Source organism: Ostrinia nubilalis, chromosome 7 (genome assembly GCF_963855985.1).
Source record: "Ostrinia nubilalis chromosome 7, ilOstNubi1.1, whole genome shotgun sequence".
NCBI lineage: Eukaryota > Metazoa > Arthropoda > Insecta > Lepidoptera > Crambidae > Ostrinia > Ostrinia nubilalis.
This window is the reverse complement of record NC_087094.1, coordinates 11,740,273-11,757,718: the sequence shown is the minus strand read 5'-3', so window position 1 is coordinate 11,757,718 and position 17,446 is coordinate 11,740,273. Positions and strand designations below refer to the sequence as shown.

At 36.7% G+C, this 17,446-nt stretch overlaps 1 protein-coding gene across 1 annotated transcript in view; it reads right to left on the bottom strand.

Moving 5' to 3' along the window:
• Positions 1-16,412, bottom strand: part of LOC135073447 (proton channel OtopLc-like) — a 41,917-nt gene extending 25,505 nt beyond the window's left edge. The window contains exons 1-3 of the mRNA XM_063967629.1: positions 16,183-16,412; positions 15,917-16,060; positions 11,254-11,412 (exon numbers count right to left, since the gene is read on the bottom strand). Of these exons, the coding sequence (XP_063823699.1) occupies positions 11,254-11,412; positions 15,917-16,060; positions 16,183-16,412 (533 nt within the window). The remainder of the gene's footprint in view (positions 1-11,253; positions 11,413-15,916; positions 16,061-16,182) is intronic.
• Between the last annotated feature and the right edge of the window lie 1,034 nt (positions 16,413-17,446).

Sequence of the window (17,446 nt, the reverse complement as noted above, 5' to 3'; positions counted from 1 at the left end):
GGGTCTTGGTTTTCTGGTAATCGTGGCCCTCAGAGGATCTGGGGGAAAGACCCCTCGGGCGCACGCACCGTTGCCATGGCAACCGCGTGTTATTGGCTCCCCACAACGCTCCTAACTGTGTCTCTACTGTTGCAACAGAACCTGTTTCTGACAACGATATGCCTATATTCATGCTCAAATTGTGATGTCACTGAATCGCAATACTAAGGGGATGTTGCCAGTCGACCTTACTACGTATATTTTTATTCAGAGAGTGCGCATTGTTCAAGCTATTATGCATGTCCTTTCAACCGTACGCCTAGGTGTGCTCTTTAGCCTTTCACAATGGTATTCTGTGAACAATATTGTAACATTTCGCATTTTCCCGTATGTGGTGTACTACTACACTAATAAAGAGTGTGCGCTATGGCAACACTGACTAGTACGGCGCGGTGGGGGCTCAGTCGTAGTCGGGCCGCCACACGGGACGGACGTCAGTGCTTGCACTAGCTTACACAGTGAACATATATCAGTGTTTTATTTAAGATACCACAATGGCGACGAGGATAAAAGTGAGTAATTAATAATTTTAATGATTATATACCCAATAAATTAAATAAAATAAAGGGAGGTAGCTACAATCATTACACTTACAGAATGTACATTCATAGTCTATTTGCCGATTATTATTTATCAAAATCATTATTATTATCAACGTCAAGTCAATTAATATTTAATTTTACAAACAATACCAAACCTCCAACCCATAGTAATATTGATTTTGATTATGTTGCGCGTACGCATGAGTCACAGAGTCACAGGTGTTATGTTAAGTAACAAACTCGTTACTTACCAAAATTCAATTGTTATTATTAAGTAATTAGTCTTGTTAAAACTAAATCATCTAAGATCATTTGAGCCAAACTGACGCAGACAGAATATGTCTGCCTGCCAGTTGAAGGGTACCTATTTAAACTGTAATTTGCAATGCCACTGAGACTCGTTTTGATCATTATTCCTTATCGAACTAAATAATTTATATTATTACAATGATCGTATTCCTGAACGAATTAAATTGTTTTACTACAATGAAATATACGTAATACTAGTAGGTTACCTCCTGTTTACATCAATGCTACCTATAAAACGAGACAAGATAGTGTATTGTAAAGAAATTATGACAATCTGATTGGGTATATAATCTTAAATAATAAATAAAGCAAGTAGTGAATTGCTAATATAGAATGATAAACAAAACAAGTAGTGAATTGCTAATATGGAATAATAAACAAAGCAGGTAGTGAATTGCTAATATGGAATAATAAACAAACTTCAATTTAACACCAATTTCACGTAGGTACGTGTGAGGGCGCGTGTTCGATTCCCGCCCACACTGAAATTAAGTATTTAGTGATAAATAATGAACTCTGAGATTATTAATAACACCAAGTATCAGTGTGTTATTGAATAGTGAATTGCTAATATACAATAAACAAAGCAAGTAGTGAATTGCTAATATACAATAATATACAATAAACAAAGCAAGTAGTGTATTGCTAATATGGAATAATAAAGAAACTTCATTTATATTCACGTAATAATGAACTCGGAGATTACTATTAGCACCAAGTATCAGTGTGTTATTAAATCAAGTAGGTATCAGTGTATTATTAAAGAGTTTTAGTACAAAGTATCAGTCTGTTATTAAAGAGTTCCATACAACGACACGAGACAAGATAATAATTTATTGTCACGTAGAAAATATTCAAAAATGAAAGTTGTGAAATTCATTAGTGGTCTATCAAAGTATATCTATCCTCCTGGTATCGTTGTGTGTTTGAGTTTCATGAAATAATTGCACCATAATATAGGTTTATTATTGTGGCTGAAAATGATAGATTTATTATAGTAAAGTATATAGATTTATTTATTTACTTTAAATGCAAGTGAGCTTAGAGATAAATCCTAAGCGCTCACATTGTCAATTTGAAATTACGTATTCATTTAATTAATTGCACACTAAGGGTTAAAAAAGGTCTTAAAACTAAATCTGTACAAACATCAAATATTAGTAAGTACCTACTTATATCTATTTAAGGTTAGCAGACAAAAAAATATCATAATTTATTACAAAGTACCTACTCCAAGGAACTGACATGACCCGAGACAAGATAATATTTTAAACCTTCATGATATTATGATGATTCCCCGTCAAAAAAAAAAAATTGAAGTATTGTATCAGTAAAAAAAAAAAAAAAAAAAACTAGGCAAGTTGTGAATTGTCAGAGACAAGCTATGAACCGTCAAAAAAGTAAAACATTATCTCGCACAGTACAAACAGCTGATTTTGTTGGTCTCGGTTTTCTTTTTGAAATTGTGATGTGATGATTTATGATTGATGAAGAAATGTGGTAACCATTAAATTTGACGTAGCCTAGAATATCTATTATAAAAAAAAATGGACGTGACTTCCATCGAAAACATTTACAAGGTACCTACAGTACTGTATCACGCGCACAAGTGATAGGTTGTCAACTGATCTCTGTCAAATTAGAAGTAATAATGGTAGACGTCAGCAGTGTGACGGTGAGCCAGTGAATCGTGCATACGGCACTCATAAGGTGGTATACAAGTACAGCGTGCCCATAATCATCAATTTCTCTACATTGCAACCAATCTCTGCCTGATTCTGAAAACAATTAAGAATCAGTATTGTCAGACAAACAAAAAAATAAAAAAATAAAAAAATGTCGTTTACCTACTTAGGTCCCACTAAAAAAGAAACTAATCGGTACACCTGTTTACTGTGTCAAATGTGAACTAGAGGACGGTACACAAAAGTCGTACCTACTCTATTTTGAATAGTCAAACCAAATTGTCTATGCAGTTGACAAAGCGCTGTATCGTTGGTCAGATGTAGATATTATTATAGCGTCTGACAAATATGGTGATTGCATTGAATTTTATGACATCAAATTATTATTCTTCTTGTTGTGTCCACAACAAACCTATACAGTGTCAACCCAAAACTTCGCTTCAAGAGTGGTGTCCTCAATAGCATACATCTTCCCGCGTGCAGTTGATTGGGCACGCAGGGCACGACATCATGTGGTCCATCGACTGGAGAACATAACCACATTTTCACTCCAAGTTTGAGCCATCCAGGAATCTTATTTATCCGATGGGAAGTTATTCCTTGGCACTTTGCCGTATTCCTTGAGTTTATGTATGCAACATCTTCACATCACAGCATTTTGTCACAGTCACAGCACAAATACATTTCACATTATTTCAAGAAAGAAAGAAAAGTGTTATAACTTTAATAACACGTCTAAAGCTGGCAAGCAACTAAATCGCTGATATTGTATGGATCATACCTACCTAAGTAGTGTAGTGTTCTAGAATTTTTATAAATTACCTCAATGGTTATCACCAATCAATCACCAAGGGTACATTATCAAAGGTACAAAGGCGTATAAAAGGCAGGTTTGTAATAGTCATTTTGTATAGCTAGGGATAAAGCCGATATTATATATTAGCCATCATGTGGAACGATTATACCTATACAAGCGATTTTCATCACAATAACTATTATCGAAAAATGGCAGTTGTTCCTTGGCACTGATGTTCGTTTTGTATATTGAAAAATACAACTGATAACCACTTAGTAGCAGGGGTGCGATAATCACTAGCATGCACAAAATGATTAATTATCGACCGGTGCTAATAAATAATCAACGTTGTAAATCAAAATTGCTAGTCGTGGAAGGACGTGATATATGTGGGAATAAAAAAGGGGTTGAAATTAATTGTGAAATGTTTATATATTTATATATATATATATATCGATTTTAAAGGAAATCGTTAACTTAGACAGACAATATTTTACAGTTATTTTGACTAATAACTACACTACTGAATCAACTTTGATGAAAATGAATGTTTTGACCTCTTCTCTCAGCAACCACTTGAAACTAGCGTTGTAGTGCTACGCACTGCGGCATTATGCTGGGTGGAAGCCCTTTTGGCATTATTACCAAATTAATTTACACGCTGTCCAAATTTGTAATTCGCTGTTTTAATGTTAATGTGCCAAATAAATGTAGGTACCTATATTATTTCTTCTTAAGATTAAAGAAGTCAATATAATTGAGAAATGTGATCAGTCTTGTCAACAAATTAAATTAAGTCAAATCTAATCAAATATTTTATTAGCAGAACCAATGTCACGATAATACAGGTATCCAGTATCTGAGTCAGTTTCAATAATAATGTTCTACCGCGGATGGTACCGTTAGACATATTATAATATACAGACAAACTATACAGACATTCGTACACTTAGCCTAATAAAATATATATATATATATACCTATCCTATGTGAATATTATGTTGCTATGCCAATAATACAATATTACATTATTACAAAAAAAAAGATTGCTGTTCATTTAATTTTTCCCTGCTAAAATTTGGGAACGGCTGCACCGATTTGGATGCTTTTGGTTTTGATATGTTTGACATAGTCCAGTGACGCCTTAAATGGGAAAACAATATGGGTCTAGAACCAGTGATGATTCGATGAAAATCGAAGCGCACTCGGTGCCGGTGGTGGTTTGGAAAATCAAACGCTACCAAAATGATATTACATAATATTATACATACAATATAATATATAGCGTGACAGATCATTTTAGTTTCGAAAAGAATAGACATTTATAACTTCAAGTCTCATACATCATAATTATGTCTAAAAATGCATATAACAACGATAGGAATTCATTAACTCCGTAGCATACAAATAATGAACGTTGAAAATAATTGTGTAATTATTCAACAGCGTTGTTATTCACTCGTAAGTGTCATTTATTGAGAAATTCAACAACATATCGAAACCTTGTCAGCAAGACAGTCAGTGAGACAGTAGCTTCACAGTTCATATTTCATGGCAAAATAAAGACAAGTCTATGAAAAGTGTGAGTGATGTGCCTGAATACACATTTCAGATTAATTACATAAGATTAACCTGTGGGAGTAGTGAACGCACTATATTTTATGCCACAAACTGTATAAAGGTAAATGATCCGAATATGATAACTATCTTCGCTCGCTCGCATCAATATATAAAATACTAGTAAAGCCTTTAAAAGCGGCCCACAGAGGTGACTGAGTTTCTTGCGCTGCTTCTTCTCAGCACTGGCCCACTTACTGTTCCGAAGCAGTGGTAGATTAAACTTTATTTTTATTGTATTTAACTAGATCAGCTGAGCTAGGATGCGCACCCTGATGGAATCTTTCCATGATTTTAGACAACAGACGTATGGGCTTATCATTCAAAGTTTATAAAAAGTTTATCATGGCGCGTATCCTAGGCCTCCACTAAGGAAATTAAAATTGTAAGAAAAATAATTGACATGTTAATTTGAGATACCTACCTATCTTGTGGGAAATTCGTAATGTAATAAGTAGACACACCTACTATTTATTAACTTATTTGAGGTCAAATAATAATGTGTTGTGATGTTTGAGTCTAATATTTTATTTGATAAATTGGCTATTTTGTCTAAAGATGGTTGAATATTAATTTGACCTTTTGATTTGTTTCAATTTAATTGAAAGGAATATGACGTGTAACGTGTCAGGAAATTGAATAAGCAAAATATTTATGTGTAATTTGTAAGCTTATAGGAAGTACTACTAATTAAGTATTACAGATCATTAATGGGCTATTGTCCAAATATGGTTGAATATTTTGACCTTTTGACTTGTTTCAATTTAATTGAAAGGAAGATGAGTAACGTGTCAGGAAATTGAATAAGCAAAATATTTGTGTATAATTTGTAAGCTTATAGAATGTACCTACTTACTAGTTATTACAAACCAATGTACCTTAATTTAGTAGTAGTATTCATCATAATATAGCTTGTCTCGAATCAAATAAAATAAGGAAGAGATGTGGTGTACTACTACACTAATAAAGAGTGTGCGCTATGGCAACACTGACTAGTACGGCGCGGTGGGGGCTCAGTCGTAGTCGGGCCGCCACACGGGACGGACGTCAGTGCTTGCACTAGCTTACACAGTGAACATATATCAGTGTTTTATTTAAGATACCACACCGTACGTGTTTTAAAAGAATATTCTGTGTTCATGTTCTGTATCAAAATTGAAATGGATGGAAATGTCTAAAATGGGTTTAATTTACAGACTAGTTGAAATTTCGGACTTTGTTTAGAACACGACAGGCCAAAAGACCACAGCATAATTTATAGTGATGTACGCAGTAAAAGTATTTGTCGAGTCGATGAATAATGCAGTGGTACAAACAGCGTAACTCCAGCCAAGGCAGGACAGGACTTAATTGCCGAAGTTCGGTTATGTCGCTTCGCCGGATTTGCGGTTGCCTGGAGTTGGACGTCTTTGAAGTTGCAGAACCCAAGTTTCTATCGCATTAATTAAATTATGTGCACATCCTACTTGAATACATAAATATTCTAGATGACATTAGAGCGTAGAGCGGTCATTATTCAAAGATAGATTTATAATAATAATAATGAAACCTAAATATTCTTACTGTAATGCAGCATACTATGCCGCGCCATCAAGTCCCAAATAATAAGCTTGAGTAATGGATACCAGACAAGGGATATAAACATTACCTAATCCTTTTTTAAAGCATACATGATACTCATAAAAAACATCAAGTCCAAAACACTCTTAAGTTCAAAATGACCATGCTAACAAATGATACAGTTTTGCGGGAGTCAAACCCGCGACCGGTACGTGAACAACAATCACTTATTTGTATCGAGAAATTCAGCAACATTCGAACAGAAAATGATACCTATTATAATATTTGCTTTCAAGCTAAATAAAGCAAACAAACCTAACATCGTTTATTTGCGATGCGTAGAGAATAAGTTAATTTACATTTCTGACCCATTAGCGAACCCTCCTACTTGTGGTTTACTTGTACGTGACGTCACTGTCCCTTTGTTCCTTTTTGCATGACATCATCATACCTATACAAACTCTGCAAAACTTTTTAGTAGTCGTAACACACACTTCTTTCGAACATGAATGAAAAATTTCAATGAATGGATGATTCATATCCAATCAGGTTCATGTGTCAATATTGTCTTACGTAAGGAAAAGTGATGATTGGTTTTTAAATTAATAAATATTCCTTCTAACTTGGGGGAGGCCTTTGTCCAGCAGTGGACGTCTTTCGGCTGAAACGAACGAACGAACGAACGAAATATTCCTTCAGATCGCTACTATCACTCCACGAAGCTTTCAATATTAATAATGCCCAATTAAAAATGAACAATGGAAACTCAACGTTTTAATGAAAAATCTCTTCCGTTCATTCAATTAACCCCATTTTTCGCTCCAATCGGGAGCAACGCGAAGCTCTGAACGTCGGTAACGTGATTGTGTTGCAAAATTCCCTGTAAAATTTGTGTTACATTCCCTGTAAAATTCACAAAGCCTGGCGCAGTTTAATGGACCTTTAATCGGCGTGTGGTCGGCGTAACTCCGAGCTAAATAAACACCACATTTCCATTATCTCGGGGAATTCGTTCAAACTCTTAATAGCAGCATTATTTTCAAAGAGCCGCGGTGCAGCGGGACCGCATCTCAGCTTTCTGTGTTTACGGAACAGGGAGGTATCATGGTTGTAAGTGAAACAAAAGAACGAGGAGCTGATTGCAAACAGCTCATATGTCGAGATGAACATACTATAGACCTACTAACAACTACAACTGCACGTTAATTATCATCATCATCATAATCATCATAATTTCAGCCACAGGATGGCCATGCTGAACATAGGGGTCCACTTTTAATTTTCAGATTGGCCGGTTGGTAGAGGCTTACATCCAACGCTTAATCGTTAGCTTAGCTTTAGCTCTATCGTACTTGGCAAATCCTCTTCATACAACGATAAGGAATGTAACGTCTTACATCCTGAAAATCTTGCCCTGACTACAATCCCTTTCATCGCCATATTTAATCAACAATAACGACTACAAACATCACTGACACACTTATTCCTCCACTTTCACTGCATCCCAACAAGACCTGGAGTGCACGCCTGCCCGCGGCTGTGGAAATGTATACCGCTGTTAATTCCGAGCACTAGACGACATTGTCGCTGCTGAGAGCTTTCATTAGAGTACGCAGTCGCTGGGGGAAATGCAATTTCCTACCGAGAGTGCGAATTGTGACGCCTAGTGATGCGGCAAAGTATCGACACGGATCTCAGTTCGACACTTCATTAACCTGATTAAATATTCAAGAACAAATTAAAGTTTTGGCAATTGAAATGGGACTAACTACATCTTCATGTAACTACATAATATACAATGTCGCTGAACTATAACCGATAGAGTATATAATTATGTCACCGTAAAATTGTGAATTCCGTCAGATTATAATCTGACGTAGTTAAATTACAATCTAACCTAACCTAACCCACTGTCAGTTTACAGTCTAACGCGTTATATTATAAACTGACAAAGTTCACAATTTCACGTTGACATTATATAAGAGAAAGTAGAAAGGAAAACTGTTTAAGTACATTGAAGTAAACTTTGTGTAAGTTCCTGGAAATGTATTCTATGTTTTATACTACGAGCATTGAAATTCATCAATCATTTTTTCGGTCAAAATAACGATAAGCATAATTTTTAAACACATCTCTTTGTCTGCAGCAATCATCCGGCAATCTCCATCGTAAACAATCTAAACAAGCACCATAAATAAAACAGTGAGTAATCCCGTAAAACGTTTTCCGATGGCCGCTATAAAAACTCCAATTCTCGAATATTGCATTACCTTCCCTGCACTTAGGGGACTGCAACTCCACTTTTACGTATTCTTGTAATTTATTACAGGCCCTGAACGGTAGCATTTTTCACTTGGGCAATTCCGCAGCCCGCCCGATCATTGCTTGGAGTGTATTTTTTGTTGGAGCACTTCAGTTTGTGACGTCATTTATAAGGTGGTGGCAAAGGTGAAGCGAAGGGATAGATTGCAGGAGGTGCAGGATTAAGGTAAGTGTGTATAGAATAGCTAGTATTTCAGGGTCTGTGTATTCTAGCTGGGGGTTTTTACGTTGATGTAGTGCTTGCACTTTAGCTAGCCGTTTTCAGTGACCAACTTATTTTAATATTTCTAACTAGCTTTTGCCCGCGGCTTCACCCGCATGAAATTTAGTTTGTCACAGATCGTCGCCTATAACTTATAGGCGATTGATACTTGATTCTGGGTTATAAACAATAATACTGTAAAGTTTCATGAAAATCCATTCAGTAGTTTTTGCATGATCCAGACATCCAAACTTTCGCATTTGTAATATTAGTAGGATAGTTAGTATTCAAGCTGTCCCTTATAATGTTTTTTTATGCTAGACAATGTCCACTTAACTTTAAAGGTAATAGGTACCCACATATTAACATCCATTTACAAACTCTTCGCTGAATACGAATAGGTACCTCACCACAAAGCTTCTAAAGCTATTAATTCCATAAATGAGCTCTCATGATGACTATTAATTAATAATGAAGCGTGTCAAATTAAAATGCATTTTGAAACCTACTTAATTTATCTGGATTTTTTGATATTCATGTTGACGAAATTGTTCGGAAGTCAACAGGAATAAATGGTAATTTTACTACGCATAAAGTTTTATGGAGACATCGTTGTTGGATATTTACCGCATATTGCGAGTGCAAACACGCATCTACTGGGCTCTATCGCGGTTGGGTAAAAACATAACGCATCGCAGAAATAAGACGTCAAGGAAATGGTGATGGGAAACATACTCTGTAGACAAATGACCTGTTTCTAAGACTAAGAAAGTAGAGATCTACATTAGTACAAATAATCAAAATCTTCAGTCTCCCAATTCCTGAAAACAGAACCTAAATCCATCCGTAAATCTCTCTTGATGAAATATAGATGTTTAAAGCAGATTTTCAATATTACGTTTAAAGTTTTTGAGCCACAAATCTGCATCAAAACCACAAAAGAGAACGCTGACAGAAATGTTTCAGAAATATCTTGAACTTTCTTTGCAATCGGAGAAATATCTTTCAGTATCAAAAGGAATTATCTCAGCAATATCCCGATAATAGAATTCCGATACCCTTCAACGTCTCCGGTATTTGCCTGGTGCTCGCTTATCGGAATTTTCCGATATTCCGATAAAATGTCCTCGAGTGGTGCTGTAATTGACATATATTATCCACTGGGCAGCCCTTAGGGATATAATTAAAATCTCTTTCCTTGTTTGGTTAAGGAACTTTATAAACTTTCACTTTCATTGAATAAAGTAGTAACGTATTTCGTATCCTGTCAAGTAAATAGGTGTGTACATGTGTGTGTTCAATGCTTAAATGTTACTTAGTTAGAACAACTCTATGGCGTATTCATAATTAATATCATCGTGATAATCTAAGGTACTAAAAGAAAGTGAATGAAAAAGTAAATGATCCTTTTCACAATTTCGTGACGATTTTTACCTTGAATTTACAGCTTTCCACTTCCCTCCTCCTTTGTGTCTTTCAAAAGGACGGTCCAATTTAAAAAGCGACTTTAGTTAGTAGGACAAGGGTTTCCCCGTTCATTGTATTTTTTCTTTGCGATCCTATTGTGTAACTTTTGCAAAATTGAATTACTAATATCGCAGCAAGTGGTTATTTAGCTTTTGGGGGCATTTTATAATTGTCACAGAATCTTAGAACGAAATATTATGTATCTTCTTAAAGATTATTACCTACGCGAATTATTAATGACTTGGGAGCTAAGTAAAAGGCTTTGGGGGATTTGACTCCACCTTTTAAGTAAATTGAAATATGACTTTTCTATAGACTTTGTATGGCATGTAAAACTGCGACTTCACTACCTTACGAATTCCGTTGACTAAACAAAGGTACTAAAATCGAATATTAAGAACTGACTCGGTTCTTAAGGCTAAACGCTTTTAAAAATAATTTGTGCCTTATAATAAAACAGCGGCCGCCCGCGACTTCGTACACGTGGATCCCGTTTTACCCTCTTAGAGGTGGATTTTCGTAAAATCCGTTCTTAGTGAGCACCTATGTTCCATGCAAAATTTGAGACTCATAGCACTTGTAGTTACTGAGATTTCGTAATGAGTGAGTCAGTCAATCAGTGACCTCTCGCTTTTATAGATATAGATTGTTCATTACAGTGACAACCACCCTTAAATTGGAGTGATTGGAAAAATAACATTAGAGAATACTCACGGGCTTATCACGTGCATATGCTGTATAGAAGCCGAAGGTCTGGAGGCCCTCCTGTTTGGTGGCAGAGGAGGATGCACTGGCCCTCCGCTGGCCGGTCCGTACAGCACTGGCTGCAGCGAGAGGGACCCGCCCAGGGACAGGGACGGAGGACTAGACAACCTGCGAAAGATACACAATATCAAATTACTACTTAATTCAAGCCACGATAGCCGAGCGCTGAAGGGGTCGACGGACTGGCCGACTCGTGATCCGGGGAACGCGGGTTCGGTCCCCGTCACCGCTCGACTATTGTGGTGAGCTCACTCGTGACACAAGCATATTTAGCTTAGTACGAGGGGCTAACGGGAGTATTAGTAATTTGAGCAATAACAAATTACTAGTAATTTAAAAAAATATTCGGTTGAATGTATTAGAATGAAACCATTTCAGCCAGACCAGTGTTTATCGTGATAAAAGGTGTACAGTAAATTTTAAAATATTGGTAATTTGGTAACGACAAAGTGTTGCTAATAAGTAGGTAGGTACCTGCACTAATATTCAGTTAGTTTGTTCAGAATGAAATATTGCTAAAAAATAACTAAATATAAGATACAAATAGAAAAAGCACAATAATGGGCGCTGATTTGCTAAGTAGACACTGTAATATATTTTAGAAATCCACTGTAGAAATCATACCTGGGCACTTCTTCGAAATCGCATTCTTCGGCTGATCCATATGGACAAATTTCAAATTCAATTTTAGGTTTGTAACATAGACTCATATGAAAATAGGTACACCCAATAACATATATTTGGATAAGGGACTCGTTTTTGTAAAGTAGTTTTCAAGATATCGACGTTCAAATATTTTGTGCCCATATGAATCAGAATTTGTTACATATTAATCAAAAATAGAAATACAATTTATGATATTTATGTACAATTGGCTCTAAATTAAGAAAATAATCATATTATAACAAAAACAATGATCTGTTGTTATGAAAAAATGCAACGATTCCACAATAATTCGGGAAAAACCATTTTTTTTAAACTTTAGTACACATCCATAATATTTTGTCATCATCATAATCATTTCAACTGAACATAAGCCTCTCCCAATGATTTCCATAATGACCGGTTGGTAGCGGCCTGCATCCTGCGCCTTCCTGTGGGAGGACGTTCTACACTGAGCTTTCCGGCACATAGCTTCCACTCCAGAAACATGCTATCCCATCGGCCATCATTTCTGTATACTATGTGTCCTGCCCATTATCACTTCAGCTTGCTAAAACATCGGACTATGCCACCATGCGACTTTAGATCGGTTACGGATCTCCTCATTACAGATTCGATTGCATAAAAAAACAAGCATAGTCCACTCCATAGTACACTATGCAACTTTGTGGTTCGTAAGCCTACAGTGAGAGGCCGCTTTTCAGTACAATTTGTCATCACTGATAAACACACACTGGATGTAGACTTTCATCTTATGGCACTAAGGTATTTTAGATGACTCTACCGAGCTGTATCACTTATCCAAACTATTGTTGTTAAGACGTCCACCTACAAGGTGAAGAAGGTGAGATGAGCTTATAGAGGTTGTGGCAGTGGCAATCAGTTAATCTCTAAATCATTGGAGGCCTATGCTCAGCAGTATAATATTATTATGTGCTATGGACGCCATAAGTGTAGCTGAAATAATAATAAATATAAATAAATCGTTGGGCAATTTCATACAGCGCCAAATAGCTTCAAAATAAGCAACAAATATGCTTGTGTTATGGTTGCTAGCTTAACGGATATACCACTTAATTACTGTTTAAACACAAATTATTCTTAACATAAAAATGATAATGTTTTTTTTATTCATAACAAGACCGCAATCGCACCTGTCTTTAAGTGAGATACAGTCTGGGATGTCATTCTTAGTTAAAAAACCCTTTTTTGGTGCTTGAAAGACCAAAAACTAATTTATTTTATGATTCATATAGGGCCCTGACCATATGAATCACGCACAGATAAATCAGTTTTTTGCCTAAAATCGAGCAAAACTCGTCATACATACAGACTACAGTGTTGTCATTTTTCTACATGGTTATATAACCCAAAAGCATCACAAGAAAGACAGATTAGATTTTTAATGCACTAATGTAATTTTATAAAGTAGGCATTGTAATCAGCATGCCACCTGAACCAAGCACAGATGAATCAAGTATTTGCCTTCGTCACACCGGATTCTAAGCCAACCAGCTCCACGTCTGCCTTCTAGCTCATCCGTTGCAAGATGGGCTTGCCTCCACGCCAGAAACCAGACTCTCATGATTAAAACCTGACCAGTTATGGTCAAGAACAGCTCACGCCATATGAATCAGTATTTTATGCCGGACACTGCTTATTTATTTTTTTGCGAACAAACTAACTTAATTAAAATTATGTCACATTTTTTTTGTAGAAGGACAACTCATTAGCTTTCGAAATAATTTTAATTTATATTGATATATCAAAAGGAAAATGCTACATCAACCATTTTGTTCCGGAAAATGGCTAACGGACACACCATATGAATCAGAGAATCACACTTCAAATATTTTTATTTTGTATAAAGACAGCAATTATGTCAAAAATGTAATTTGCGCCAGATAGGGCTATAGCTAAGCTATACGAAAAAAAATATTGCATGCCATTTTGTTAGTTGGTTACAGAACTATACCCAAAGACTTCGAAAATTTTGCCTCCGAAGAAATACCCACCTAATAAAGGATATTTGATACAAGACAGACCAGTTAATGTGACTTACAAAAAGCTGGGTAATATATTTTATTGAAATCCAATTACCTTCGACGGGAAAAGGCTAGGTAAAGTAGGTAAAATTGAATTAAGTTTCACGTTAATAAATTAGGTTCGTACTCTCCCCAAACCGCGAAGGTAATTTCGCCGAAAACCACCGAATCCGACGTAGAGCTAGCGCGAATTAGGGCTAATATTACCTATTCCCGTAACAAAGCGCACGGTTTAGAGTAAATCAATTGAGTAATACCTAGCTTGGTTTATACCAAGGCTGATCAACTCCAGGCCCGCGGGCCACAGTGTGCCCCCAAAAGAATTTTAAGTGGCCCGCGCATGTACAGTTTGAAAAAAAAACGCACCAAATAAAAAATCCCGCCGAGCACAGTACAAACTTTAAGATCTCTCTGAAATTAGCTGTCAAAAATGTAGGTGGCCCGTCGTTAACGACTGAATCCACCGTTTGGCCCGACTCTTCAAAAGGTTGAGCAGCCTTGGTTTATACCAAAGTTTAAATCTAACTTAGTTTCCGTCTACCTCTACAAACTACGGAAGGTAAGCCTTTGTCTTTAAAGATGATACAATTTTTAGAGACAGGGCCTTACCTTCAGCAATAATTATTCTAGGAACTCGAAGAATTGAGTAGTTGGCTCTACCATTCGACATACTTTTTTATTACTTGACTATTAATTTCAAAGAAAATCTAATTTTGTAGATAATTGAAAACTAAATTGGATTTTCAGTTCCAAAATGAAATGTTTTCGGAGAACAGGGATTATTGTTTAATGGTGTCAAACACAATTTCGTTCCTAAATGCTCCTTTCACAATAACCCGTGAAACAAAGCAAGAGCTTCACAATAAAATAGAAAGAGATTACGCTTTGATTTTCATTTTACAATATTTTGGGCTATTAAACATAAAGTCCAATACATAACTTATCATTAGTACCCGCAGAGCAATAAAAGCATTATCCGTACCCACATAGGTGCTTAATTATCGCCAAAGTTGTTTAATCCGCGACAAACAAACAAAACGCATAATGTACGTTCCAGTAGGGATAATCCCTTGGTATCGATTAATTGGATTTTGCCAATTGGGACCCGATACATCGCTTCTGATTGAACAATTAAAACACGCTCGTTTCAAAACGACGGACGTTTTTGCGCACGACCAAAAAGATTCCCTTTCATGTAGCTATTTGTAAATTTGCTGCCCTCGTCGCCAACAAAAGAATTTAGAAATCGCAATTCCCTTTTCCATCTCCCCAGGGCACCGTTCAAAGTTCATTACAGTTGTGTTGGTAAACGTGTAGTTTACAAGAAAATTGCCACATTGAATGCGAGAAATGTTCATTTCGCGATGCACCACGCTAAAGCTCTTTATAATCGCGCGTAAAAGACGCTAGTTGACTTTTATTAGGTTTGAAATTAAATTGTTGGGGTCCTTTGTAAGGACGGAAGATGGTTCATTCTCACATCAAAATACAGTCTCAGTATTAAATATGTAAAATTTGTCTTAAAATGACCCAAATCCATTACAATGTATTCAGAGAGTCAGTACAAAGCCTTACTCACTTTAGCATGTTATGAATACCTTAGCTTATCTATCTGGGAAAAGAGCCTGGAATGTATTACTTTCCTCTATGGGCCTGGAGAAGTTAGTTAGTATCTGTTTATGCGTAATTTGATAACTATAGACTATTTCCTAAGTAAACCTGATTGTCGAAAAGAAATAGGTACCTACTCGTAGCATTCGTACTTCGAATGACGCTTTAAGCTATCGCCATGATTAGACGACATAAGATTTTCTGAAGTTGTAAGCTTTGACCAAATACAAACACCAGGGGCTGTGACCTTAGTTCACAACGCACATGATAAAAATATCATCTCACCTCATGACCTCATGGGAGATTCCATATGCACCCGATGCGACGAGCACGACGGCGCCGGTTGTTGGTGAGCGGGATGAGCTGGCAGCGGCGGTGGACTGCTGTGTCGGCTCAAGGTCTCAGGAGACACCAGGGCTGCACCAGCTGACGCCGGGCTGGGCAGTGGCGAGGCGCTACCGCTAGACACTTCGGAGTCTGCGCCCCCGTACGTCGTTCACGAGACGTGGGAGCCCCCAGACATTTCTTACAACACCAGGATAAGATCATCTAAACTGACCTCATGGGAGATTCCATATGCACCCGATGCGACGAGCACGAAGGCGCCGGTTGTTGATGTGCCGGGTGAGCCGGCAGCGGCGGTGGACTGCTGTGCCGGCTCAAGGTCTCAGGGGACACCAGGGCTGCACCAGCAGACGCCGGGCTAGGCAGCGGCGGGGCGCTACCGCCAGACACCTCGGAGTCTGCGCCCCCGTATGTAGTCCGCGAGACGTGGGAGCCCCCAGACATGTTGTTGGCTGGTATGGAGTAACAACTGTAACAAAAATACAGGTAATATTTAGTGCTGGTTTTGCTTATGGTTAATTATTTTCAGTTATTCGTTTTTTGTTTAATATTATTTACCTTTAACACAAAATGCACTAAATAGGTAATAGAAATAAATGATTGCGCGCTCAACTTTTTTAATTAAGTTCTTTTGTTCCAGCTCTAAATTATATTACTTAAGCTAACATTTACTATAGAAGTCTCAATGCGTAGGTTTTCCTTCGTTTTAACAAAAAAAGCCGTTCCCAATCAATTAAAAATAGAAAAAGTTTAAAACTTTTGGTCGTCCCGTCCTTTTACTCTCAGTTTCACAAAGTACGACAGATAGCCGGATTAACCCGCCCTAACTTTTTTCGGTGTAAAAAGAAGATTTTTAATTAAGAATAACTAACTAGAATAACTTTGGAATTGAACTTTACTATCTGTTTTAAAATACCAATTAAAATGCAAATACAAACAGCAGACAATATGATTTAGTAGTTTCTGTAACTAATGCTCAAACTATCCAAATAGTGAAATGTGAGCGAGCAGGTGTGCAGGCATTATGTGCCTATGTATGAATCCTGTTTTCCTTTCCCATTATTGTTTATTGTTCTGAGTATGAAGCTGTTTATAACATAAACCCTCGCAAACTGCTATTTATTTCTCACTGTACGTATTTTGCCCGCATCGCATGTGAAATTGTGGTAATTTTAGGTATCACGCATGAGTAAGTAGGCTTATAATTTATTTTACAGTGATTTTGGTCACTTGGTGATAAAATAAATTGGTACAAGATATTAAGTACCTACTTGCAACAACGTATTCTATGATACAATGTGAATACCTTGATTTAAAGACTTAAAAAGACACTTTATTTTTCTTCTATCGCTTGGTCTTTAATGGACATCTAGCAATCGCATCGCATCGATAGCCGATAAAATAAAATATTCCTAAGGTTTCTTTCATGATTAGTCGATGATTAGATTGCAATAGATATCTGTAAAGTACGAGGTGTT